General features: G+C 45.0%; 2 protein-coding genes across 7 annotated transcripts in view; one reads left to right on the top strand and one right to left on the bottom strand.

Annotated features, from left to right (window-relative positions):
• ATXN7 (ataxin 7) overlaps window positions 1-7462 on the top strand; it is a 90054-nt gene extending 82592 nt beyond the window's left edge. For 5 of the 6 annotated variants that reach the window (XM_075432302.1, XM_075432301.1, XM_075432303.1 and 2 more), the window contains 3 exons: window positions 698-819; window positions 1105-2059; window positions 3387-7462. In XM_075432302.1, coding sequence (XP_075288417.1) covers window positions 698-819; window positions 1105-2059; window positions 3387-3404 — 1095 coding nt within the window. In that variant the 3' untranslated portion in view covers window positions 3405-7462. Of the gene's footprint in view, window positions 1-697; window positions 820-1104; window positions 2066-3386 lie in introns of those variants that run through there. The other variant, XM_075432305.1, reaches the window with a different exon arrangement.
• Window positions 7463-11072: 3610 nt separating this feature from the next.
• PSMD6 (proteasome 26S subunit, non-ATPase 6) lies at window positions 11073-19400 on the bottom strand. Its single transcript, XM_075432759.1, has 8 exons — window positions 19148-19400; window positions 18226-18431; window positions 17512-17657; window positions 16216-16435; window positions 16008-16116; window positions 14676-14844; window positions 13283-13360; window positions 11073-13137 (listed from the first exon to the last, which is right to left on the bottom strand). Exons 1-8 carry the CDS (start codon window positions 19290-19292, stop codon window positions 13041-13043), a joined length of 1170 nt encoding a protein of 389 aa, XP_075288874.1. The 5' UTR covers window positions 19293-19400; the 3' UTR covers window positions 11073-13040.
• Between the last annotated feature and the right edge of the window lie 7390 nt (window positions 19401-26790).

The raw sequence follows: 26790 nt of genomic DNA, 5'->3' as shown, positions 1-26790 counted from the left end.
TTAACTGTAGTTGCAGAGTAAATATGCTGAAGAAATGTTTTTGGACCTCACTTTCCCGATCTGAAAGAAATCAAAATGCCAAAATACTTAAGATAAAATTGGTAACTGCTCAAAAGGTCTGTGGTTTTGGAATAAGGACGTGTAAACAGTGCCTTTTTCATGAGATTTTGTTATTGGACTTTGACGCATACGCACATTTTTTTACTCAAGGTGCCAGTCGTCCCAGTAAGGTTACCAGTATTGTGGTGTTTTAATATTTAAATATTGACAAAAGCTGGTTAGTCTAACTAAAGCACAAGCTTTATTGCCTAGCCTGTATATTATCTCCTTTTTTTTTAAAACAGACTATGAGCAGATAGTTCATAGTTCTACAGAAATAGATGTTACATAGTATATATTACGTTTTTATACACACACACTACTGTCCTTCGCTGTTTAATCAGAGGGATTCAAATTTGACTGGTGCTTTTGGCCATAAGTGTGGAAGTATCAGGTGGAAAGAAGATGATCCCAATATACCAAGGCCAAAAATTTAAAACAGTTGTTAAACCATAGAAATAAAAATTCTAATTTATATTTTTTATCTTTGATTTAGACATCAAAAAGCATATTCATTTACCAATATTTAAAGTGCATCGTTATTCAGAAAGTTGTTGCTGAAAGTAGAAAACACCAATAAAAAAATCTGTCTTTTCAGTTTTGCACATTTGGTAGTCGGCAAATTGGAAGAGGTTATTACGTGTTTGACAAGCGGTGGAACCATATTCGATGTGCACTTGACTTCATGTTGGAGAAGCATCTTAATTCACAGATGTGGAAGTGAGTAGAAGTGAAAGAGTTCTTGTTCTTAGTATTTGTAGAAACACATGAAGCCTGTGATTCTAGTTAAAGTACAGTAGTCTTGTGTTCAGAGCAACTGGATCAAAGGTTGCTAGTCTATGCTTTACATTTTTTGCAACGATTAACTATTAATTTAACAGAATATTTTAGTGGCCTTGATCAACCTGAAGATACAATCGCTGTAATGTAGCATTATTGGACTGGGTATTATTCCGAAGAATGGTAGCTACGTAGGTTTTTGTTTGTTTTTCTGTTCACCTGCAGGAAAATTCCTCCAGCATCTAGTAACACGGCATCAGTTCGTGCACCACATCGGACAAACTCGATGCCTGCTTCACAGTATGGTGTCAGTGCAGCAGGTTTCCTTTTACCCACCACGGTTATGTCATCGCCAGCGTTGGTATCTCCTTCCTGTGTGTCTCTGAATAATAAATCGGTACCATCACATGGAACGACACTAAATGCCAATCCTGCCGCGCTGGGTGCAGTGGATCCTGTCTGCAGTATGCAATCAAGACAAGTGTCTTCATCCCCTTCAACACCTCCAGTGCTTTCCTCTGTACCTTCACCTATGCCCAGCAAACCTCAGAAAATGAAATCCAGCAAATCTTTTAAACCTAAGGAATCTTCTGCTGGCAGTGGCACCTGTAACAGTACCGGCAGCGTCAGTAGCAGCGGCGGCTCAGGAAAGAAGCGTAAAAACAGTTCCGCACTGCTAGCACCTTCTCATTCCACAGAGTCCTTTAGAAAAAACTGTGTGGTTAACTCTGGAAACTCTGGGACCTCCTATCATCCATCGGTGACAGCTTCGTCCCACAGTGTTGGCCTCAACTGTATGACTAGCAAAGCTAACTCTGTTAGCCTCAAACATGACCAATCAGGGAGGGGTCCTCCGACTGGAAGCCCTGCAGAATCGATAAAGAGAATGAGTGTGATGATGAACAGCAGCGACTCCACGCTCTCCTTAGGGCCGTTCGTTCATCAGTCCAGCGAGCTGACTGTCAATTCACACAGCAGTTTTTCACATTCGCATACTTCCCTTGACAAATTAATAGGAAAGAAAAGAAAGTGCTCACCTGGTTCAAGCAGCATAAACAGCAGCAGCAGCAGCAAATCAAACAAAGTTGCCAAATTGACATCGGTGAACAATGTTCATGCAAAACACACTGGTGCAATCCCAGGGACGCAAGGACTGATGAACAATTCTCTTTTTCATCAGGTATGAAATTTTGTCTTGAACTAAGCCAATATGAACGTGCCTCTTCATGTGCTCGTGTTACCTGTGTTCTCTTAATTCCTAGCTAGACAATTCCAGATCCTATTCAAGTAAAAGGTCGTACTCTTACTTGTCCACTACTCATTTTGAGTGTTTTTACAGTGCATTTCCATAAGATTTTTATACACGCTCTCATGCAGTGTAGATTTTCTTTTTTAAAGTAAACTTAAACATGACGTTCCAAAGTTCTATAGATGTTGCCTGTGAATTGCTCTCGAATGAAATTCAGTCCTCACATTTTAAAAAAGAAATTCAAAAGTAAATCTTGCCAGCCAGCCATGGCAGTGAGCTGCATGTTGCAGCCTGACTTCTTCTTTCTGTGTCAGCAATAAACATTCTACAAAGTGGAACATAATGATGCTGATAACAGAACTGTGATACTCTGATAAAATAAGCCTATTATCCCAAGGTGTCACTGACTAACTTCTTAGCAATAACGAGATTATATGTTATAAATAAGGTAGAAACCTTTTTAGTTGGTAAAGCAAACAGATTTACTCTGAAGGGAGCAGCTCTCGTGAATGTGCAGGATTCCATTTTAAAAATTAGTTTGGGGTTTTGTTTTTGAAGCAAATCGCACTGGAAAAGTAATGTGTTGGGAGGGAAAGTTCTTAATATGCTAGGATGAGAGATAAATTAGAAATTGGCAGCTCAGACTTCGTAATACTATTCAAATTGATTTGGAAGACCACTTGGAGGGGTAAAAAAATTATATGATACAGCTCGAGGAGAGTATAGAAGATGGAATTTTGGAGTAGCTTTAGAACTAGACTTTTCAAGATTGAAAACCCAAGAAACTTTTTTTGTTTCTTCTGGTGCTCATGACCTGAAATTTCTGTACCTGAAGAGCTAGGAGGTCAGTAAGAGCTTTTTCAGAATGTTCCTTAACTGTCAGTGTCAACCATAGAGGAAGATTTTCACCATTATGTTGTGTTTACTGTAATAAAAAAAAGCATTCAGGTGGCTGAATTTATTTTTGGACTTATCTAACAGTTACTGTTTTAGCTATGCAATATAAATAACGGAGAAATATAATTTGAGTGAATTAAGGAAGGAAATCATGTCTAAAACCGTTACAACTGTAAAGAGCTTTAGCTGGAGAATTACTAAGTCTTGGAGAAGCCAACCTGCACGTTAGTGGTGTCGCATTGTGCCTGCTGGTTCTCCCCAAAATATGCTCTCGTTTTCCAGACAGTGTCTTTTAAGGGCATCTGCTGTAACAGCCTGGCTGACTCGTCCTTGTCTGCTTTTTCTTTTCCTTGCTCAAAAGCCAAAGGCGCGTCCCTGATAGCTGAATGCACCATGGTGAGAAACGAACTGGACAGTTTTCACTACAAGCAAAACCTCCATCTGGATTTCTGGACTCCAAGATGCCTTGAGTTTTCCCGAATTCCCATGGTCCTCAGGTGTGGAAATCTACTGGACTGTCACTTAAACAAGGAATTTCCCTGAAGCCATGTCTGTAGCAGCGAATATAGTAGAAATGGACACTGGATGAAGTTCAGCCACATAATTGCTCTTATCAGTGTTAACGGTGGTCTGGACTGTTTGCTACAAATCTGTGAGATTTTACTTACAGGAGTACAGCATCTTGCCACTATTTGACGTAGATTGGCTGAGCAAAAGAATGTTTTCTGGGGGGAAATAAACGTTACTGTGGACTTTATTTTTATACTGATGGTGTCTTTTGTAGGTGATAGCTAACCAGACAGACACCCTCAATGGAGAGGACTCCGTGACAAGGGGGAAGAAATGTGTGAGGCACAATGGAAAGAAGCCCTCAAGAAGGGAATATGGCTTTAGTGTTTTTATAGCAATGTTCCTTTAATGGAATATAAAAATAGCACAATTCAAAAAATAGTCTGTGTTTTGCCCAGCCTTTTGCAAGTAATTTGGGATAAGAAGCTATCAGGAGTTTAAAAACAAAAAAACAAACCCAACAAAATCCAGAAAAACTTGTTTGAGGCCATCGCTCAGAAAACAAGTATAAAAATGTCATACTTGCGTGATACAAAAATCTATTTTCTATTCTTTTGAGTAAGATTTTATTGCAGAAGAAAATAAAAGTTAATTTTGCTTTTTAAAAAATCCAATACCATTCAAACAAAGGCAAATAACCTCTAAAACTATATGCCCAAAGAACGTATTTATTGACCTATACTGTATACCATAGGCCTTTGTTATTTAAAATAAATAACAACTATATTGGTTAAATTAGGCTGCATTTGCCTTCCAGCCAGTAAAAATAGCCCTTTTAAAACTTAAGTATTTAAATATTTTCTAAAAGCCAGAGAAGTCAGTTTCTTCATGCCTTCTTTGTATAACTAAGTAGGTAACATGTTACACTTTCCACCACTCAGTAGGATTTTTTTCACAATTCTGGAATAAAGGCCAATTTGACAGCAGAGTTCAGCGTAAAGCGCAGATGTGTGCATCGCAGTCATCCCGCGCCTGCCCAGGCTTTATGAATAAAGGGGGCTTTACACAGTTTTATATAATCCAGTCAATTTTTATGAAATGCTTTGTCTTGCTTCGAAACACCTCAAAAGTGAATTCCGCTAAAGGGCTTATTGTATTATGATTTGATTCGTCTGGATGTCTATGTTAAGTTTTTAAACATCAGGTAAAGTCTCAAAACTGACTACGCTTTTCTTAAGGGGGCAAAGCAAAGGAAAACAAATTTCCTAACCAAGAAGATATTTTTTCTGCCTTAAAGGGGCACCAGCTGTTGCTGAGAAGAGACAATCTGAGCCTGCCCAATTGTTCGCGTAGCCCAGCCTTCTCCCCAGGTCTGGTGGCAAGCAGTACATCAGGGAATCCAAAGCCACTCTGAGTAGCAGTTGCTTAGTTGTTTACCTAACGATGCTTTCAGTTTAACCTGAACTGGCTACGAAATCGTTGTTACACAGCAAAACAACAAGAAGCCTCTATGCAGACACTTTAGCTTTGAATTGATACAAAAGATCACACTGAGAAAGCAACGTACTGGAAACACTTATTATGCAAACTTTAAAAAGAAATAAAATAGAAAACTTTTCAGGAACAAAAGAATTCCTATTTAATAAGATGCCCTGTTGAAAGGATTCTTAGAACTGCGATTGGTTTAACGTAGAAGGAACCAAAGCGATACGCCACAAAGAGAAGTCCAAGCGTGTTAAATCCTGCACGTTTGGAGTGAAATCCACGCTCTGGTGAGGTCCCTGGGCCAGAGCTTCCGCTTCGGGACAGCATCAGTCACAAGTGCAGTTTGACTCGTGATAGACACAAAGGTAAAGGAAACAAAAATTGGGCGAGATCGAATGCTAGTGAGTTTGTGATCCAACTCTCCTCTATTTTTTTTAAGGTTCTGTTGATCTGAAAGCATAATGGCAAATTATTCGTGCTCCTTCGATAGCATGCGGGCGTATCACAAAGCGAATTCCTGATCGCTGCTCGTACCGAGCCAGTGTCTGCAGTCCCCTGCGCCGTCTGGGTTTAAGCCATTGGGAGTAAAGAGTTAGAACATTGCAAATTCTGTCTGCCCTTGAGCGTAGACCTGCTTAAATGTTATGTTTTAGATCTTGCTTATAAGCAGAACATTGTTCCTGAAGCTTTTATTGTCACATAGTTCTTACTGTAAATAACTAAGGAAGCTTAAAATTAATTTTCCTTGCAAAATTGAATTTGCAGTGGCTGGGTTGTTTCTAGACAGATTTTGGTATTAATTTAAGAGATACAGTTTTTATAGTCTTTCCAACTTCTCGTTATGACTCCTGCAGTTTTCTTAACCTAAAAAATTGCTGCAATGATGAACAAAGAATTATACAAGAAAAAAAAAACCATACTTTTGTATCTTTATTTTGGAATTTCTTGTTCTATTATAAATATTGAAGTATCCCTATTTCAGAAGACATATTTTGTTAATTGATTGTACATATTTAAATATGTATTTTTGCACAGGTCTTTTTTTCTTATATCCAGTTTTGGTACAATTGAGATCATCTAGTATTTATTTATTAATTAATTAAAAAAAAAGCAAATACCTTTTTATAATTTGAAGTGGTTCACTGCCAAGCCAATAGTTAACATGCCTACTTTGCAACTCGAGGGATGCCTCTGTTTTGTGAAAGCTGTGTCCCTTTTCATGTCTTGGGAGTGGATCCACGCGAACGATTGCCCGCGTCCTGCGGTCGGGTTCTGCCGCGGGAACCCGAGCGCAGGATTGGAGCCGAAGTGGTCGGTCCGGCATTGCGTATCGGTTGCCTGATTCCCAGAAGACTACATTTAGTTAAGTGACACACTGCTTCTCTTTTTTTAGTGTTCGTGTGCGTGTGTGTGCGTGCGCATTTGTGTGGGTCTCATGTGGTTTAAAACTAACGGAAAAACTGAAAGTGCCTGATATAACTAGTTTTAAGCTTGGACTGTTTAGACAGCTTCTCCTTAAAAGACTTGAATGTTCAGTTGAAATTTTGGAGCTTGCTTTTTCCACCTATATATAATATATGTGTGCGTATATATATGTATGTGTGCGTGTGTATATATATATATATACACACATACATATATATGTTTTCTGAAATTGAGATGGGTTGACAAAAGAAAGCGAATGATGCTGGTAACTTTTGTAAAATCTTTTAATTAGAATACCTTGTGTTGGAACAATCCCATTGATAACTCGTATTTAATATAATGCCAAGGGTTTGAAATATGGTTTTAACCAGCAGTTTATCTAACTGTCTCATTTTGGAAAGGGGGGGAGGGGTATTCAAATGAAATAACTTAGAAAATGTTCAAAATAGTTGGTATTCCAGGAAAACAAAACAAAAAAAACAAGTAAGTACCTCTTAAAACCATTAAAAAAATAAAGATGTGATTTCCACATGACATTTCTAAGGCAGTTGTCTTCCTGTAAGAGTTCTCTTGCCAAGAAATCTCTCTCTCGTCTTTCACTCATTCTGTCCTGGAGGAGGGAATTGGGCTTAGAAAGATTCTTAAATGTTTCACTGTTCAGCAGAAAATAATCATTTTTACCTTTTGTGCAAGACATTTTACGTTTTAATGATAATTTTAAAATGAGCACTACATAATGTCAATGTGAATGTAGGCCTTGAAAGCATCTTGCTCAGTGTTGAGCCTGGTTCTAAAAGCAATCTCCTGTGTAAAATGTGTGAATAGTTTGATAATTTGTATACATAATCAAGAGCATCTGATCAGCTGAACTCTGTGTTGGCTGCTGTATAGTACATGAACAAATGTCATGGGATAGAAAAATTACTTTGGATATTTAAAAGAAAAATAAATATATAGTCTATTTGTTTTGTAACAAGTTTCTGTAAATAAAATAATTTATACTATTTATAAGAAAAAGTTGTGCTTTGCTTCATGAAAAAGATTAGTTTGTTGAACAAACATGTTACTAAACAAGGCAATAAAATTAGGACTTTTCAATAAATGAGGTTGGTTGCATGGAATACATTATATGTTTCTGCTTCATTATAAAATCATTCACCATTAAAGGAAAACATTACCTGTATCGGTGCCTATGTGAACTAATTTCGGAGAATTGGATGTGGTCAAATTCTGTCGCTGTACCTCAGCGTCGCGAGAGCGGCTGCAGAGCCCGCCCGGCAGGACCGCAGCCTCGCGCAGGGCGGGCTTGCGCTGCCTGGCTTGGAGGGGTGCCCGTGTGGACCCCGCAGTGCGTGTCTGGGGCGAGGGGCACTGTGGTACTGAAGGGTCACGCTTTGTGTTGTTTTCTGAACCGAATAAAGAGAAGCAGCTTTTACAGCCCCAGACGCGGTAGGTTGAATGATCACATTTCCTGTCTTTTGTGGTTTTTTTTCCTTCTGCGCAAGCATCTGCCGTGTTTTCACAGTATAAAGATCCAGTGTGGGAATCCAGCAGGTTCAGTACTCCGCAGGCTTTTCTCCGCGTGTGGTGGATGACTTCTGAGGAGCGGTTTGTAAAACCGGTAAAACGCCTGTTAGTGGGATAGGAATTCATAGTTACATCCATGGCCATGCTTCCTGTATTTTTTTTTTCCTTTTCGTTTCCTCTTACAACATTAACAACAAAGTTTTCTTTAGTATTTGGAATAAATGCTGCAAGATATAAATGGGGGGTCAGGCAGCAAGCAGTCTGCTTTGCCTTTTTATAATGAGTACTTCTGATATTTCTACAGTTAACTTCTCTGTTGTGTTGACTGAAGATTTTTTGTGTGTGTCTCACATTCCTGCAAATATCTTTCTTTTCTAGTAGCAATTTCTGCTCCACCCTGCGAGCTGCTGGCACTGAAGTTGGTTGCGCTGGGCTGTACAAGTGACGGCAGCGTGGAGCGTGCAGGAGACACCAGAGCAGAGCTCCCTGCTTGTCATCGCATTCCAGCAAGTTCATGACTGAGCTGTCTGCGTCTGCTTCAGAACCAAAGGATCAATTCAGCATTTAGCTGCATTTAAAATAGGGTTCTGATCGTCTAAAACTGGTGAGGTGAGGGAAGAGGGAAGAGGTGGTGGTTGTCCTGCGTGACCCTGAGCTCTGTGAGGTCTCGGGGCTCTGCAGCTTTGGCACGTCCTCCCTTTTCCCTTGCCCTGCTGCGTGGGCACCGCTGCTGGCACGCGACGGCACGGCGCAGGAGCCCTGGCCTCGGGGCGGGGGGCAGAGCTCCTCGGTGGGCTGCCGATCGCTTCGGTGATGGGATTTGTCGTGAAAAATGGCTGCTGGCCAGCTGGAGTAGAGCGCCATGAACACAGGCTTCCCTGAGGCGGACAGGAAGCGGTTTCTGTCCTGTCACCGGCTGCCTCATGGCAAAATACTCCAGATCCAGGAGCAGATACCTGGTGATGGAGTGCGTGAAATGCAGGATACGCACAGGCGCGTATTGTCGCTACCCTTCGCATTTCAGACGGAAGCTGGTGATGCACGCTTCGAACACAAAGGTGTCCACCCTGCTCCTGGCAGAGACGTGTTGGGCTGGGAGGCTGCAACCCGCCTTGGGCAGGAGAACTCCTCAGCCCGGGTCCTGCACCCGCAGCACGGGCAGCGCTGGAGGCGGGTGCAGCACTGGCCCCGTGCCCTCGCCGTGCACGGTGTGGCCAACGGCGAACGGCCCTGTTGCCTTCGCAGGCTGAAGCCCTCCGTGGCCGCCATTACTTGTGCTGACTACCGAAACAATCAATATGAGGGCCTGCAGTTGGCTTTATTTAAATGCAAATCCTTGTTGGTTCATCATTACCACGTTCTGCTGCAACAAATAATCCAACACACGTGGCTTGTAGGATCCACCATGGGACTCTTCATTTGACTGAATGCTTTTCTCGGTGCTTTGGCTTAGAACTGCGTTAGCTGCTGGATTTGTTCCTAACGAGCAGCATGGGATCTTTGTCGTGGAAAAGCGGCATATGCTTGTTTGGGTTTTGTTTTTCTGGCCTGCCAAACTACAGGGGAATCTCAGAAACCTGTTCTGAAGTTGTTCAAAGTAACCTAGAGTCAAACGTTACTGCAGAGGTTGAAAACTGGCCTGAGAAATGCAGCCTAAAAGCCTCGTCCAAGCCTTTGAGAAGCGACTGGAGCTGACGGCTGTAGCCCAGTGGGAACAAAAGCTTTCTTCAGCGTCAGCAGGGACAGTGTGTTGCTGCTCAGTTCAGCTGCTCTCCAACACAGCGCTGGAGTGGTCCTTGTCCTCCATCTTGCCGTCGAGCTCCCTTCACCTGGGTCTCTTCCCATCCACAGGAGGTGATTTTTTTTTTTTTTTCCCCAAAAGCAAGTGCCTTGTCTCTGATCTGCATGGCCAGACCCTAAACTCTGTTCAGTGAGAGAAGAAAGGGAGCCTCGGGCAAGCCAGCAGAGCCGGGTGAGCCAGAGGGTGTTTGCACACAAACTAGATTTCAACCATTTTGTAACAGTTTTACTGGCAAACCCTACAACGAGCACCCCATCTCCTGTCCTGCCCTCCTGCGTTCCCACAGCGTAACGGCAGCCATGTGTTGCCGAGAGAGGTGGAAAGCGTCCCCGTGGCGCGGCTGCATCTTGAGGTCTGCGTCGGAGCCTGGCTCCCTTGTTGGCAGTACGAAGTCAGCCTTCCAGAGCGAAACTGGAGAACGGCATCAGCTCAGCGAGCTGCACAAGCTTAAATTACAAGAGAGAATGTACAACTTTGGCATGTGGACTATAAATCCATGGAAAGGTGTCAAGACTGAGGCAGGAACGGCTGTGGCTGGAGTGCTGCTCACAAGCAGAGTTAAATAAATGGAAATCGTGAGATGAAATAAAACCAAGGCAAAACGAACGTGACTGCGGGGCAGTGAAAGGTAACGCGAAGTTACTTCGGGGTTTAAAGGAAGCAGAAATCCTGTCGCTTCTGAGGTGACGTGGAAATTGAAGCAGACAGTTAAAAATGACAGAATAGAAAAAACTACGCCCTCGATGAGCTCAAGGCCTGACCGCCCCGGACCCCTCAGCATTCGCGCTGTTTGGAAAACACTAGGCACCAGACAGCTTTTTCTTTTTTTCAGGAGAGCAATGTAAATAGCTGCTCTGGCTCTGCTTTGTGCATCCAGCTGTGGACTTCAGGAGGCGTTGCCTTTCCCCACAGCTGTCCAGAATTTTATCCCACCACTACATGGCACGGCTGAGAGGCCAAACTGCTGCTGGAAGCCTGAACTGTTCAGGTAAACTTGTCGTGGCTCTTTGCTGCCAGGTCTTGGCCCAAAAAGCTTTGTCAGGAAGCTCTGCAGGTTCTTCCTGGATCCTCCTTCGCAGGATACAGTCTGAGATCTGAAAATGAGCAAGGCAAGTCGGGGTCTTTAAAGGGGTCCTTTGCTGTGGTAGGGTATGTGCGCTTCTGTTTCGAACTCTGTTTTCTCCCCAACCGGAGCAGAGAACACCAGATTCTGAAATGCTTGGCTCCCAGGGGGTGGCAGTGATGGGTAGAAGAACATTTTAGAAGTTGAAAGCTCTGCAAGTATCTTACAGCACACTCTGAATCTTTAGTAATGCTTTTATTTTCCCCATGAAGTAGACACCTCCATTTTTTTTTCTGTTGCTCTTACCTACAGTAAAAGAGCAGCAAGGTTTTTCTTCAGTGAAGAAAGCCTACATTAGCCTTGTTTTCTTGAGTAAGTTTCTATTCCCTTCAACTTACAGTGAAAAATATATATGGTAATACATAAGCTGAATGGAGATTTATTTCACGAAGCTTTGATATAGTTAATTAAGGCCAGTTCAAGTACAAATACTTTGGAAAGGCAAATTCATCTGCGCACCAGAAATGAAATCCCCCAGTTCAGTGAAGCCTGTGGCCCATACCGCCTGTAGTACGGTCTTCTGATGGGCTTAATGTTTGCATCTACGGAAGGGGGAAAAGATGTTACCAACAGGCAGCCGGAATTAAAAGTCTTCCCAGCTAGCTCTACTTTATCAGATATGGAACCAATCTGGAAAAACTGAAATACTATTGCAGCTCTGAAAAGTCAGAATATTGGCCTAAATTAATTAAAACTTTATAGGAAGTGACGTGTGTGAATAGCTGACGGCGTGGTAAGCAAACGCTCAGGTACTCTTTTATTACTCTCACTAGTCTAAAGACAGCGCAGATCAGAATTTTCTAATTAGCACTGTCTGAAATTTCAATCTTTAAACTGTAGCTAAATAGCTAATTCCGAGGGGGGGGGGAACCCCAAACCACCCCAGACCAAAAGAGCTTGTAGTAAGTAGTAAAAGAGAACAAAAAATTATTAGGCTGTATTTTGGGTTTCAGAAGAGTTCACCAGAGGTTATTAACGGACCCTCAGCACCGTGGCTGAGCAGCCTAACCTCGGCCCGGTGGCAGCGATTCAAAGACGGGAGATCCTCGGAGCTGGCAGCCAGAGGAGCAGGCATGTGCAGCTCCACGCTGTCCTATGCGTTGCACAGCAGCTTCCAAATGTCAGGGTGATTCTCTGGGCGGATCTACCTGTTGGTGTTACTTCACGTGTTAAAGCTGCAATGTATACAGAGAGTAAATGGATTCTGTTGCTAAGTGCAGTGGCATCAAACAGCCAACAGAACTAAGTCACAGGCTCCTTTGGGAGGAGAAAAAAAAAAACCTCAAGCCAAGCCAGCAGGGTAAACAGCTGCTGCCGTAGGTCTGCTACAGCCAGAAACCATGTGTCATCAGTATGGCAGCAGCCTGCTTGAAACATTTACTCCTCAGCAGCTGTGAAGAAAGAAATCGTAACCCCCTACAGTATTTGATCAGTCGTGTCAAACTGCAATAGTACCTTCCGCTGTTCCTGCCATCATTCTGACATCTGCAAATCTAACAGCGTAATCCAGCAGTAATTACAAATGTCACGCTTTGCTGATGTGCTGACTTTCTTTTCAACAGCTAGCAAAAATATCTTTTTAAGGGAGAGGCTACATCAGTTAAAGATGTTCCCAAAGTTATAGTCCTGACAGTTTTCGTGGTTATGTTATTGCTTCACCACAGTCATTTGTATTCTTGTTCCTTCTCCATTAAGCTGCAATCCTTTCGTAATGAGAGTTCATTCTGTCCAGACAGCGCACAAACTAAAGTTTTTGGCTACTTTACTATTATGCAACTGATTCTTTTCACCTTTGATTCAAATACAGAAGTCTTAAAAAAGCAAGCACAGAATCGCCATGAGTTGTCTCTGTTCACAGACCGTCACCCTGCTTTGCTATTAAATACTGAACAGTGCACACACAGCCAAGTAAAGGAACAAAGTATATTACAAGAGATGACCAACTGTATGATACATTTAATAAATGAACTGGGATCCATACACCATAACAGAACATTGCTTACATAATGAAGTGGAAAGTAAAAACACTACTTCTCTCGCTAGTAATTTTTTTACCTACAGTATACCAAGTTATACAATATATTTATAGGTTACTTCCAAAATGTTTTAAACATCTAAATTTTGCATTCACTTGTGTTAAAAAATTACATATTAATTACTCTGGAAAGTTTCTGAACTCTGTTTAGCAGCAAATCTCCTTTCTTGATGGTTTCTTGGTACTGCCAATTCTTGCTATCAGGCCTAGGAATTGTGGGGGGGAAAAAAAAAGGTTTAAAGTGAGAATATGTTTTACACCAAGCCACTTGTATTTCTGTAGTAAGTGTCAGCAAAATATATAGAACTCAACTGAGCTGTCAAAAACAATTTCTAGGAATTGTTACCATACCTGTTGGTTTCTACAATCTCATTTACTTTGTCTATTTTGCAGTGTAATCGCCCAGCTGCAATGAATCTTGAAAGCTCCCTAAGGACAGAAAAAAAAGTTGGTTAGTTCCTGTTTCTCCAAGGACGTGTAGACTCAGCAGTACTGAACCTGCTACTACAAACCAGCACTGTCACCACACTGCACTTCTGGAGCAGCTGGCTATATGTTTTCATAAGGTATCTATCTTATGCATCCTCATCTTGTTAAAGCTGGCGCGTTACACACGAGACTAATCATTCTAACAATCTGAATACAAAATGACTTGATGTTTTCTTCTCAAGCCAAAGTGTCACACACTTGAGTTACTGATATTTATCACTTGGCTTAGCATCAAGTACTCTTCAAATTCAAAGGCAGCAGTCATGTAGTGTGCCTACTCAGAATTTATCCTGATGTATCTTCATGCCAGTCGATTCATTAGAAAAGTCTCTTAACAGTTCCCTGCTCTCCAGTAGCTGTAAATATGCTGCACTTTTTTATTATTATTTTGCTTAATCAGCTGGTCATCTACAGCAGATAACCAATGGCAGAAGAAATTATTCCTGTGATCAACAGTAAGATAAGTTACAACTAGTAATAAGTTACTGGGAAGCATAAGAACTAGTATGACTTTAAAACGTTTACCTTTGAATTGAATGGCATTTGTTTTCTCTTGAAACACCTACATTCACTAATTTCTGAATATTTCAAGCAGAATTCATATTTCTGTAACTCCTCTATGTTAGAAAATCTGAAACTTCTCTATGAAAGAATGACTGTTGCAAAGGCATTTGAAACAAGCATTTCATGTACACAGAGAAGTCAGTTTCTCACTTCATGTTCATTCTCATCGTGATCTAAATCTCTTGGCTTTACACTAGAAAAGGATTGTAAACTGACATCGCGGTGTATGTTTGGTTTAAGTGAAAAACATCAGATCCCTCTCCACATACCCAAAAGCAAGCTAAACTAAATAAGGAGACTTGTAGGGTACATAAAACGTGCGTATCCCCAAAGTTGTAACAGTTAATTTTTTGTGTCAACTAAGTCATCCTCTAAAATCTTTTCACAGCTTGTGAATGTGTGTAGAAATAGCAGTATAAAGAACAAAGTTTTATTAATAAAAGACAAGTTTCTCATACAGCATTTAGAGTGAAAGAAATTAGAAAAGTTGTCATGAGAGATTGCAATCAAATCATTTTCTTTACTGAAACATCAGGTTTACTTAAATTTAGCCAAGCTTTTTCACAGAAACATAACTTGGCATGTTTAGAATCAAAATAGAACTAAGATTTTTATTCATAATGGGTTCATTATAAATAATTACAAAGTGTAAAATGAGATCTTTATGAACTTAAAAAGCCAAATAACTTACTGATCTATGAATTCTACGCTGACTCCAAATGCTTCTGCCATGTATCCTAATGTCAATGACCGGTAAGACTCTAGAAGCTGGCTATATGCGTGAATTCTCATTTCCCGTACATAGTATCGATAGTGAGGTGCAAACAGCCAATCTTTTTTCATCTCTTGCTCTACAATAGCTGAAAAGAAAAAAAAAAAGGAAATAAAATGAGTCATTGATCTCTAAAAAAGTAAAATATCGGTTATGTAAATAAAGCACATAGCACCAGTTAATAAGTAATCAGTGTGAACATAATTTATTGTATTCTTGCAGACTTCAGGATATGAAAGGTATTCTACACTAGAAAAGTAAATCTGTATCAGTTCCAGAAGCAGCAGCACTAATAACATGCCAACCCCACTGTGGCAAAGCCAGTGAGCCTGCCTGTGCCGGAGAAGCCCTGGTTCAGGCTGTGAGCAGTCTCCCCTCAGCTGCAGGGACCACCTCACCACAGGTAAGGGCGGGGATCTGCTGTCACACAGGAGCCGTGCAGAGCTGGGAAATGAGCAGTACTTGTGATGTAACCACCTGAAGAAACCTTGTTACCCAAAGCTAGGTAAAGAAGTAAGATTAACTTTCTGGTACTAGCCTTTAAATTAGTTACCAGGATCTCCAGGCACGGAAGGGACTTTTTCTCCTGACAGTTTTAGTTCTCAAATAGCAATAAGGCCAGCAGTAGAAAAACATTGCCCTTAGCTCTTAATTCTCATCCAGGCCTAGTCTTCTACAGAATGAAGGGTTCTTTTTTGTTTCTTCTAAATATCTTGTGTTCTTATATTCTAAATCTCACAGAAGGAAAACAAGCAGTCTGAGAACCGGCAAGAATGAGAGTTTTCTGAAAAGCTTTTCTTCAGCGTCACCCTTTTATACAGAAAGCAGAGCAGAAAGCCAGTGGTAACAACAACAGTGAGAACTTTCCATGTAATAAATTTTACAAGCTGAGATTTCCGAGCCTTCAGACTACAAGTCCCGTAAGTTCTTTCAAAGCTTTCCCATCTGACCTGGCTCTTCAGGTAAGACAGTGCTCCACAGCCATTTGAAAATGTTTTTCCACCTGATCAGATGGGACCTTTCAAAAAGCTCACTGCATGCAAAGGTTGGTTGGCTTGTTTGTCTGTGTTAAAAATCAAACAGCAGCAAATTTTAGGTCGCTGTCTAAAAAAAATTTTAAAATCTGTCTTTTTTTTCCTGCATGAAGTGGCTCTAGTTCTAGAGTGTAGCTACTCCACAGAAGTTGTGCATGATCTGAAACAAATAACTGAAGCACCTGGAATAGTGCTGTAGGAAAAACCACAGCCTTACCTAACGACTGGAAAAAGGCTGCATAACGGCATTCGTACAGAGAAAAGAGATACTGTCGTACAGCTGGCAAACTGTGTAACACTTCCAGAATCTCTGCTCCTTTAATAACCTGAAAGCAAACAAACAACAGGTTTAAATGCCATCACTTTCAGCCTGGAGATAAACAGGTTAAAGAAAGGCTGCATCTGTTTGAACTGGTCTTTCCTACCTTTTCCCTAAGGTCAGGCCTGTCTAATGCAATCATGCTGACATAGACTGTGTACGTTACAAATGTTTTGTAATCCATAAGTTCATAGGATGTAAACGTCGAAACTGTATCAAGGAAGAGCTCAGCTGCTTGTTTGAAATCTCGAATAGCTACGCAGTAAAGGCCCTGATACACTTTGAGGCGGTTTCTCCTGTCCCAGTCTCCTCCTTCTTCTATTAGACTTAAAATAGAACAAAAAGAAATATTTACTTATGTAAAGGTATTACACAATAACCTATATGAAACAAGTTCAGTAAACCAAGTGACACCATGTGATTAGAGTAATTTATTTTAAGTTACAGCTTGTTGAAACAGCCTAGGCTTTGCACACCTGCCAGGGGTAGGAAAGGAGCTTCCTCAGGACAGCAGCACTTTTGCACAGCACAAGTTTCAACTGAAGTTTGTAAAAGTTTATAGCCTCTAAAGTTGTGACAACGGTCTCTTGAGATGTGCAGGTAAATATCACCGTCAACCTCAGCTGTGGAAACTTACTTCCACTGCCTATGCTGCTAAAATCAAAGCTGTCCAACTAGCAGCACAGAAAAAAATTCAAAAGTTACCACTTCTGAAGAATCCTATTAACACAAAATTGATGTGGCTATAAGCAGTAGCACAGGCAGAGACAAAATCTGCTGAGAAGGCAACACCAGAACCACTGCCCAAGGAACACGGTACCTGGGAAGACCCCTCTGCCTTGATGCCTCTCATGGCACCAGCAGAGAGACAGGAAACCGCAGCCTGCTATGGGAACCACTGAAGTTCAAAATGTTGGGTGCATGGGGAAGCTGAGGCTAGCAGTGAAACAAGGGAAGCCAGCTGCACCAGTGCACACCATGCAGACCCTGGGCTCTTGCTTCTAGAGGAAAAGCTGACGCTTTATAGAGCCAGCTGGCTGGCACTGGCAGCAGCTGGACTCAGCTGACAAGTGTCCAGTCTCATCACACCAAAGTTATTGGTCTTCCAACAGCCACAGAACAGACAAGTGGGGGCAGGGGGTGGGCTACAAATTAAAAATCAAGTCAGCTGTTCGAAAATAGTTGACACAAAACATTAACCTTTCTTTTCTCTTCCCCCTCATAAAAAAAAATCCAGGAACAGGAAGCTCTCTGGTACAAGGTAACACCCCCCCATCACTCTGCCATTCTGTCTCACAACCGGCCTTAGTCATTGCTTGACAGCAAGGTATTTATCTTCCATTTCTTTTGTTACAGCTTCTCTTAAAAGTGGTTTTGTGCGCTCGGACAACCCCAGCAGTACCTTTTTGCTTTTTCGATGTTCCGTGTGATGAGGTCATTATCCATGTAAAACAAGCCAATCCTCAGCAGATAGAACACGATATCCAGACGATGTCCCAACGCCACAGTTTTGTCGTAAGTCTTGCGGAACGCAGTCAGAGCTCCCTCCTAGCAAGACAGTATTTTCTACTCTAAGAATGTTAAAAGCACCTAGAATATTTACAAAATGCCTGTCGTAAGTACACGCGTTGTCTTCCGCTGATAGCTGTGGCTTGGTTACTTTCCCACAGAACTTCAACATTATGCATTCTGAATAATCTTAAAGAATCAAAGTTTAAATCAAGTTAAAAAAGCCATTCCTCATAGATCTTGTAAATCTAAGGACTCTGAAAATCAACACTGTAGCTTGAAATTAAGTTGCACTATGTAAATAGTTTAGAGAAGTCTAAAGATCCAAGGAAAGTGAAAAAGAGCATCTGCAAATGGAAAATAACTTTCTCCCTTTTCAAGGAAAAAAAGTTTTCTTTCAAGGGCTCCTTGTTTTTTTCTAGATAATTGACATTTCAGTAACCCTCCCCTATCTCCCATCCACATCTGAGCTGTGTCACAGAGAAAACACACTGAGAGTTGCCCAGCTTCCTCCCTGTGAACAGCACTCACTGGAACCCGCCCAGCTAAGAGGATTACGATGCAGAGTTTTTAATATGAGTCCTTGAAGCCTCTGCCACAGACCAACCTTGTCTCCAATCCTGCACAGGTACTCAGCTTTGGCCATCATTGCATCCCGGATTTCACTCTCCCCCAAGATCTTTTCCGCATCTTCTAATTCGTTGTCAAGACGTTTCAGTTCTTCCTCGTTAGCTTTCTTCATTTTGTTCAACAGATCCGTGTCTATCTGCCATTCAAGAGACTTGCAGAGCGCTTCATAGTAAGGAGCCATGTCTGAAAAGAAAGCAGGAAGGCTTCTGCTGCTCACTGCTGCAACAAGTGTGTGCTTGTTTCTCGAGCAGAGCACTGCAGGCCAACACAACCCATTGTAAACGCCAGCTACCTCCTTTCTGCAGTCAGGTACCTATTAACTCCAGACACAACAACCAGCCTGGAGAAGAGCAGGCTGGGGGGAGACCTTATTGCGGCCTTTCAGTACTTACAGGGGGCTTATCAGAAAGGTGGGGACAGGCTTTCTAGCAGGGCCTTTTGCAATAGGACCGAGGGGTAATGGTTTTAAACTAAAAGAGGGGAGATTTAGACTGGGTGTAAGGAATAAATTTGGTACAATGAGGGTGGTGAAGCAGTAGCACAGGTTGCCTAGAGCGGTGGTCGATGGCCCATCCCCGTAACCGTTAAAGGTCAGGCCGGACAGGGCTCTGAGCACCCTGATCCGGTTGAAGCCGTCCCTGCTCGCTGCAGGGGGCTGGGCTGGGTGGCCTCTGTCGGTCCCTTCCACCCCGCAGTGTCCGGTGCTCCCCACGGCCCCGCCGCTCTCGGGCTCTCCCTGCCCAGGCGCAGACCCGTGCCCTCCGGCTGGGAAAGGTGCGCACACCCCCCACCCCCTGGCCGCTCCCGGGGCCGGTGAAGGCGGGAGGACGGGCAGACGGGCCCCGCCGGGCCGGGCCGGGCCGGGCCGGCCCTCCCGCCCGGCACCAGGCCGCACTCACTGTGGAGCCGCACGGCCGCCATCAGCTCGTCGCGCGCGGCGGGGTCGGGCGCGCGGGGCCGCAGGCTGAGGAGGAAGCGGAGCTGGGCGATGCGGAGGTCGGGGTTCTTGGGCAGGCCCTCCTCCTCCAGGTTCTCCAGCGGCATGGCGGCGGGACGGGACCGTGACCGGGACCGGACCGGGCAGCGGGCTCCGGGCGGCGGCGCGGCCCAGTGACTCAGCCGCGACGGGCGGAAACGGCGGCGCGCTTCCGCCTCGCAGCGCCCCCTATCGCCGCGGAGGCCTGCGGATGCTTGGGGAGGGGCGCGCATGCGCGGGGGCCGTGCCTGGGAGTGTGCGCAGGGGGCGGGGCGAGCGGCGGGGGCGCGCGTGCGCGGCGCAGGCCGCGGGGGAGCCGGGGAGGGGAGCGGGGGGGTTCGGCTGTTGCTGAGGGAAGAAACAGGAGAAGTGGGTTCGTAGCCGTCCGAAATACAGAAGAAAAGCTGGGGTGCGTCGGCCCAGAGCACGCCTGTGGCTCGGGAAGGCGAAGGCCAACACCAGGGGCTTCTCGGCGTCACCCCCGACCTCCGGCCCCTGTCCCCCTGGGCTCTTCATGCCGCTTCTCGGAGCGTTTCTGCGCCTCCTCGTTAAACACCTCTGGCTCTGTCTGTCCTGCCCTCAGGCAACACGCGCCGCCGGGAGCAGGGCCTGGAGCGGGCTCCCTGGGCGCTGGTGAGCCAGGGTGGGTGACGGCGGGCTCGGGGGGTCCCCGTGCGTCGTCCCACTGCCCCGGCCCGACAGCCGCTGCCCGCGCTGGGCTCACCAACGGGGCCTGCGGGCGCAGCGTCTGTCTGCCCGCGTGGGTGTCTGCCCGTGGAGCCCTCAGTCACAGAATCCTTGAGGTTGGAAAAGACCTCCAAGATGATCGGGTCCAACTGTCACCCAAAACCACCATGGCTGCTAAACCATGTCCTGAAGTGCCATGTCCACACGGTTTTTGAACCCCTGCAGGGATGGTACAGCAGTGACAGGACGAGGGGTAATGGTTTTAAACTAAAACAGGGTAGGTTTAGGCTGGATATAAGGAAGAAATTACTTACAATGAGGGTGGTGAAACACTGGAACGGGTTGCCTAGAGAGGTGGTGGAGGCCCCATCCCTGGAAACATTCCAGACCAGGTTGGACAGGGCTCTGAGCAACCTGATCTAGTTAGCGGTGTCCCTGCTCGCTGCGGGGGGGTTGGACTAGATGACCTCTAGGGGTCCCTTCCGACCCAAAACTTTTTATGATTCTATGGTGACTCCATCACTTCCTGGGCAGCCTGTTCCAATGCCTGACCACTCTTTCACTAAAGAAATTTTTCATATTATCTGGTCTAAACCTCCCCTGACTTAACTGGAGGCCATTTCCTCTCATCCTACCGCTAGTTACTTGGTAGAAGAGACCAACACCTGCCTCACTACACCTCCTTTCAGGTAGTTGTAGAGAGCAATGAGGTCTCCCCTCAGCCTCCTCTTCTCCAGACTAAACAGCCCCAGCTCCCTCAGCCACTCCGCATGAGACTTGTTCTCCAGACCCCTCACCAGTCTCACTGCCCTTCTCTGGACACGCTCCAGCCCCTCAGTGTCCTTCTTGTGGTGAGGGGCCCAAAACCAAACACAGTACTCGAGGTGTGGCCACACCAGTGCCAAGTACAGGGGGGATGGTCACTTCCCACCGCTGTCACCGTCACCACGCTGGCTGTGGGGCTGTGCCCCTGCCCGGCAGCACCGGAGGAGCGGGGACGCCTGAGCCAGGGAGTGGGGCAGGCGCGGGCACTTGGACACTGCGAAGGGCGGGTTTGGGTGCCCAGGGCATCCCCTGCCCTGCGGGACACAGGAGCCCTCCCAGCCCTGCCTGGACCACGCTTGCTTGCCCAGCTGGGCAACTCCAGACACTTTTTGATTTTAAATGATTTCTTTGGCTGGAATCGGGTTTTAAACACAACGCTTTTTTTGCCAGTGCCTCTGTTTTGGGGTTGTGGTTTTTGTCGAGGTCGTGGAAGAAACTGCTCACTCAAATGTTTTGGCACACTGTGTCTTTTGGCACACAGCTTCTTTATGTCAGGTGTGAATTATTTAGAAGTTTGCTGGAAGGAGCTGTTGTCTGCTGCATTTTTGATAAGTGTAAATATTTGTTACGTTGTTTCTGATTCTTTTTCCCTTCATTGAAGTCATTGGCTTGTAGCTCTAGTGTTTTAGAATGAAATAAAGGAGAATCTGTGTTTCAAGATGGGCAGCTCCTTGGTTTCTTTCGGAGCAGTCTTTTTTTGTGTGTGTCTTCTGTTTCTTTTTTTGAGTTGCAATCACTTTTTCATTGATTGCGTGATAAGGAACCGCTTTGATGCTTTGCAGAGAACTGCACGTAGATCTTTTTACAGCAGTGTTTATGTTATTTGCCTGTTGGCCTTTGTATTTGCTCAGAGACTGATTAATTAGGGGTTTTATGACAGACACTTTTAGGCCTCTTGCATATTTTTCTTTTGAATCTTGTCCCCAGCTATATTTCTTGGGCAATGCGCTCCGGCGCTGCGGTATGCTGTTTATGCATAGCGTGCCGTGTTTAGCAAGAAAAGGATGGCTGGGGTTTTTTCTGTTAAGTAAGGCTGATGTTTCATACGCTCAGGCACTGCACACTGGGGTGAGTGCTACTTGTGTCAGCAGCCGAGCTGGGATTAGCTCCCAAAAATTGAACAAGAAAAAAAAAAAATTGAATCGGCTCCAATGTCCAGTTATTACAGCCAGTTTCTGCAGCGCTGGGTGGAAGGAGGGAAGTATGTGCAGCTCCCTTGTAAGCAGATAACCTGGCTGTCACCTCAGCTCTTTTCGTAATCCCTAATAAAGATTGGTTTGCAACCACAGCTGGAGGTCTGCCCCTCTGCCGAATTTCGGGTCACTCATGACGGTTACGGCTCTGGCCATTCGCACTGAGCGTAGAAATACCCGCGCCCCGTCGATGTCGCTGCGATTTGGCATCCACAATGCATTGTGGCAGTAAAAGCTACAGTTTTGGAGGAGAAAAAGTTCTTCAGCCTTCCTTTTCTGGATTTGCCACTTTTTAATTGGCACCAAAATAAGTTGCTAGGTGTGAGAAGAGTAAGGGAGCCAAGTTTTAATTTTCCTGGCTTTAGTTATTGCTAAAATGTTGGAGGTTTTTCTGTAACCCTATGAAACACTAGTTAGTTAAAAAACCCTAGCATCTACTGTCTGTAAATATTTGCTCACATTTTCATATTTATGTATGTTTAAGCAATAACTGGGAGCAAGGGAGCTGGCTGAAAGAAAATTTGGAAAGAATATTGATATCTGAAATATCTATATGAAAAATAAGGCCTTGCGGTGACTGTAATTCAGCATTCAAATGGATCTAAATGAATAAATACTTTTCTTTTTTTTTTTCCCCCCCTAAAATGGACCTCAAGTGAGCGTTTCGTTCCCTGCAAGATGTGTCAGGGCTGTGAGGAGCCCTGTGCTGGCTGCTAGCGACTCTCATGATGCTCTTGTTGAAGAGCAGCAGTCCGGCTATGCTGCGGGTTGTTTTCATGGCGTAACACACCTGAAGGTAGGAGCCAGCCCCTTCAGCAGCTGGCGGGAGCTCCTCGGCACCTCCCTCCCGCTCTGCACCCGCAAAGCCCTGACCCCCAGGGTGGCTCTGCTGGCACCCAGGGCATCCAAGGAAGTCTCCTCTGCCTGGTGGTGATTTTGGAGGAGGACAGCTTTGTCAGCCCCTGTAGCCATGAGGGTCAAGCTTAAAAATAGCAAAATATGGTGGTCTGCCGTTGACAGGCCAGTGCTGCCTGTTGTGCAGCTGGTGGCTGCGCTCCTCTCACAGGGAGCGAGGTCTGCTGTCCACTCATCAGATCGAGGGGTATTGCAGCCCTCTGGTGCCTAAGGGAACAGACACATTGACCTTTCCTCCCTCTCCCAGGCATTGTGAGGGACGGTGCAGACCCCAGGGATGCTCATGCACGTGGGGAGGTCCGGTTGCTCCTTGCAGGTCCTGGGTGGACACATCGAGCATGGTCAGGACCCCTGACAGTCGCAGGTGATCGTGGGCAGCCCCGGTAACGCCACCGTTCTCATTTCTGCAGCTGTGAGAGGCCACGGGCAGAGCTGGAAGCGCAAATACAGATTTCCAGACCCCCTCCTTCCCCAGTAAGAGCTGTTACTAAATGCTACCCAGAGCAAAGCGGCTTTCCATGCCCCTGGGGGAGGTTGCTCCTCGTTGTGTCCTGGCCAGCCTTTTGCCCTCGGAGCTGTGTCCTGGCCACCTCAATGTCCCTGCGAGGCGCATGGGCTGCAGCGTGTCCGGCTGCGGCTCAGCAGCCACAAGGTGACAGTGTTTCAGAGCAGTAACTGCAATAACTGTCTCTAGCTGCTGGGCGTTTGGTTTGCTGGGCATTTCCCCCCCCCTGCAGTGGCACTGCCCGGCTCTCCTGGACCACTCTGGCACGGCGAGCATCCTCTGCCGGCAGGTCAGGATCCGCGACAGGGCCCCGGCTTGGATCCAGGGGTTGCTGAACAGTTTGAATTCCCAGGTGTGAAGGGCCCTGGGAGCTGGCTGGCGTCTCTGTGCTCTAACGAAGAGCTCCCTGTGCACAGCCATCGCACCGCGAGCTGCAGGCTCCCCTCAGTAATGCCAATTACGCTTTCTTACCTTGCTGTGAGCTCAGACATCTTCAAGGCTGACGCATTTGTTTCATTTGCAGGGCTGTTTTAACTTTGGAAAAGACGGCACTTGAGTCATGTCTGCCTTCATTCTTCATCCTTCAGCAGTGGAAGTGTTGACAGCAGTACTCACAGCTGCACTATGTAAGCCTACAGGTGTTAGGCACAGGCTTCTTCCAGATAAGCTCCTGGAAGTTACCTGTTTTTGTAATTATTGATGGCATAGATATGGCTCCTGTCTGTGGAAGTCTGGCTCTCAGAAGTTACGGTCTATATGAGCGAGGGCTGAAAGGCACAGGGTGAAGCCCCCTGCCAGCGCAGCTCCGCTGGTTGGCTGGTGTTAGACAAGCCCTGGCAGAAGTGTGAGGATGGTTAGGAAATGCCCTTGGAGTGGGATTTCTGCATCTCTTGACTTCCCTGATGTTGTTTTGTCACCCTCTCCGTATTGCTAATTGCACCTGAACAGCCAGGTACCTGTTTCACTGCAATTAGTATTGTCTTTTATTTATTTATCTGGAAATTTTCAAGTCCGTAAATCCTTCCCCACTAGCACATCAGGACACTTCGAAGGACATTTCACATAGTCCCCAAATTCAGTCTTTTACAGCATTAAAATCTGTTAGTTGGGGTGTTCCAACTAGTCATGTTAGGGGGAGTTTATTACCATGGGAAGACAGGATGAAACCGCATCATTAATTAGAGACCCGAAAAGCTATTAATGTCTAAGAGCCACGAGAAATGGACCTGGCACGTAGGGATGGGACAGCGGGGGAGCCTTGTCCTTTGCCCCGTTCCTGCAGCAGCCCTGTGTGCAGGGGAGGGTGATGGCACGCTGGCGCCTGAGGCTGGATTTATTGATCGCCACTGCTTCGGGAAGTCTTGGGGGGGATGCTCTTTTTGAACAGGTGAGAACCTGCTTTATTTGGTGCCACGAAAACACACAGGAAGAGACAGCTCCTGGGTGAAGTGGCTTGTAATGAGTGGGAGCGATCGCTGCCGGAATGGGGAGGTGAAATTGTGTGCCATGTCTGTCCCATCATCAAACCAAGAGACACCAAAAAGATGTTTGTAGAGATGCAGAAATATACACACCTGCAAATCATTTGTGCTTGAACCTTTTATTTTAAGTCCTGTATTCCAGCCCAGTGATGCAGACTGGTGGGTGCAGACATTGAATAGTCTGTATGAAATGGTAGTCTGTGAGCCTGAATGTCAAAGTGAGGACTGTTTACGGCAGCTGTTCTCCTACAATACAGATTTACTTGCAGAAAATCAGTACTCTAGACCAGCCCCCTGGTGCATTTGTTTCATACACAGCAGCAGCACCCAGGACATAGCCGGTGTTTCCCGTGACAAATGGTGTGAACTTCGTCACAGACTGGTGCTGGGTCTGGCCCTTTCTTCCCCACGAGGAGCACAAAAATTGATACCCCCTCCAGACTGATGTGGCAGTTACCGTCCATGGGGTAAGGGCTGCTGCTTTTTAAGGTATGCTGTTGCATGTAGAAATCCACAAATCTTTATTAAGGTTTGTCAGCTCCAGCTGCGTGTCCGTAGCTGACTTTGTTTTTTAGGTAATTTTTGCTGTACACTTTCACCACATGACTGCTTTTATTTTGCGCCGTTCCTTCTGTTGGGCACTTCTCTGTTGACGATGATTACTGCCACATCAACTGCAAATGCTCCTGTACTGTATAATTAACTTTATCTGCTTTGCTACAATGCCTCTCACTGGCAATTACACACACTTCAGCTCTTTCAGTACATTTGTAAGACTTTAAGAAGTGCTGATTCCTCTTGCCCAGTCTCTGTCCAAACTGGAGGGTTTTTACGTGTCTGCAATTATATCTTTTTCCTTGCAACAGCCCTGCTGTAATCTGGATATTGATTATAGCACATATAATGTGAACTTTAAATAAAGCATCTGTTTGGAATTCATTAGGGTTTCCGTGTGCTGGTAGCAAAAAGCTTATTTACATCTTCAGGTTGTTGGCCGGCTGATGTGATAGTTGTCAGCTTACCGAGATAATTTGAAACGGAGAGCAAGGATTTTGAAATTTTTCAGTCCTCTAGGGAATTACTCCATTTACCTCCTCCTTAGCTCAGCCTTGTCAGCCTTCCCTGTGGTGCCTTAGTGACTTTTGTCCTTTGATGATTTTTTTAAGCCTCTTTTTCTAAGGCAATAGTCTCATCCCATTATACTTCTGCCCAGAAGTCTGTGTTTCTGTGCTCTAATGCGTTTGAATCCCTTGGTCAGCTTGAACCAAGTTTGGCAGATGTCGTGAGCTCTCGATAACATTGGATTCCTTGACATCATGTGCAGATCAGGTGGGGCAGATCCAGACTGGAAAGGATCAGCTGTTCTGGCCAGCCCATGCTGTCCTGCCCCATGTGCCTGCATCCCAGTGCCCAGAGCTTCTGCTCCGCTGGTACTTCAGGAACGTGGCAGCAGCAAGGGCTGCTGCGTGCCCATCGCAGGCTGCAGGGAGGGATGGGAAATACATAGGTGTGAGGCACGCAGGAGGGAAGAGCTGGGAGTGTTGCTGTGGTGGGGATGGGGGAGAAGTGGGGAGAAGGGGTATGGGATCTGTGGGAAAGCAGCCTGCATCCGTGACTGCTCGCAGAGCAGCAGCTGCCACTGTAATTACAAATATTGATGTATTTTCCACAGCTTCTTTTCAAACACACAGCCTCATTTTTTTGTTTTTTTTTCTTCACTTTTTATAATGACAAGTCATTTTCACATCACGCAAAGAAAAGTGCTTGGCTGAGAAGTGTTGTATAACTTCTGCTGAGACCTTGCAGCAAACCAGGCACGCATTTATTAATCAAGGGATGTAAACATCAATGCAATGATTTAATATCTTTTAAAATAAACCCGATGTTGGAGTGGTCACACTCTGAACGTACTGCTAAGATCACAGGGCAAGGTAATTCTCTAAAACATGTGGGAATTTAG

The sequence above is a fragment of the Opisthocomus hoazin genome, chromosome 11 (genome assembly GCF_030867145.1).
Source record: "Opisthocomus hoazin isolate bOpiHoa1 chromosome 11, bOpiHoa1.hap1, whole genome shotgun sequence".
Classification (NCBI taxonomy): domain Eukaryota; kingdom Metazoa; phylum Chordata; class Aves; order Opisthocomiformes; family Opisthocomidae; genus Opisthocomus; species Opisthocomus hoazin.
The sequence above is the reverse complement of the archived record's forward strand: the minus strand, read 5'-3'. Positions and strand labels throughout refer to the sequence as shown.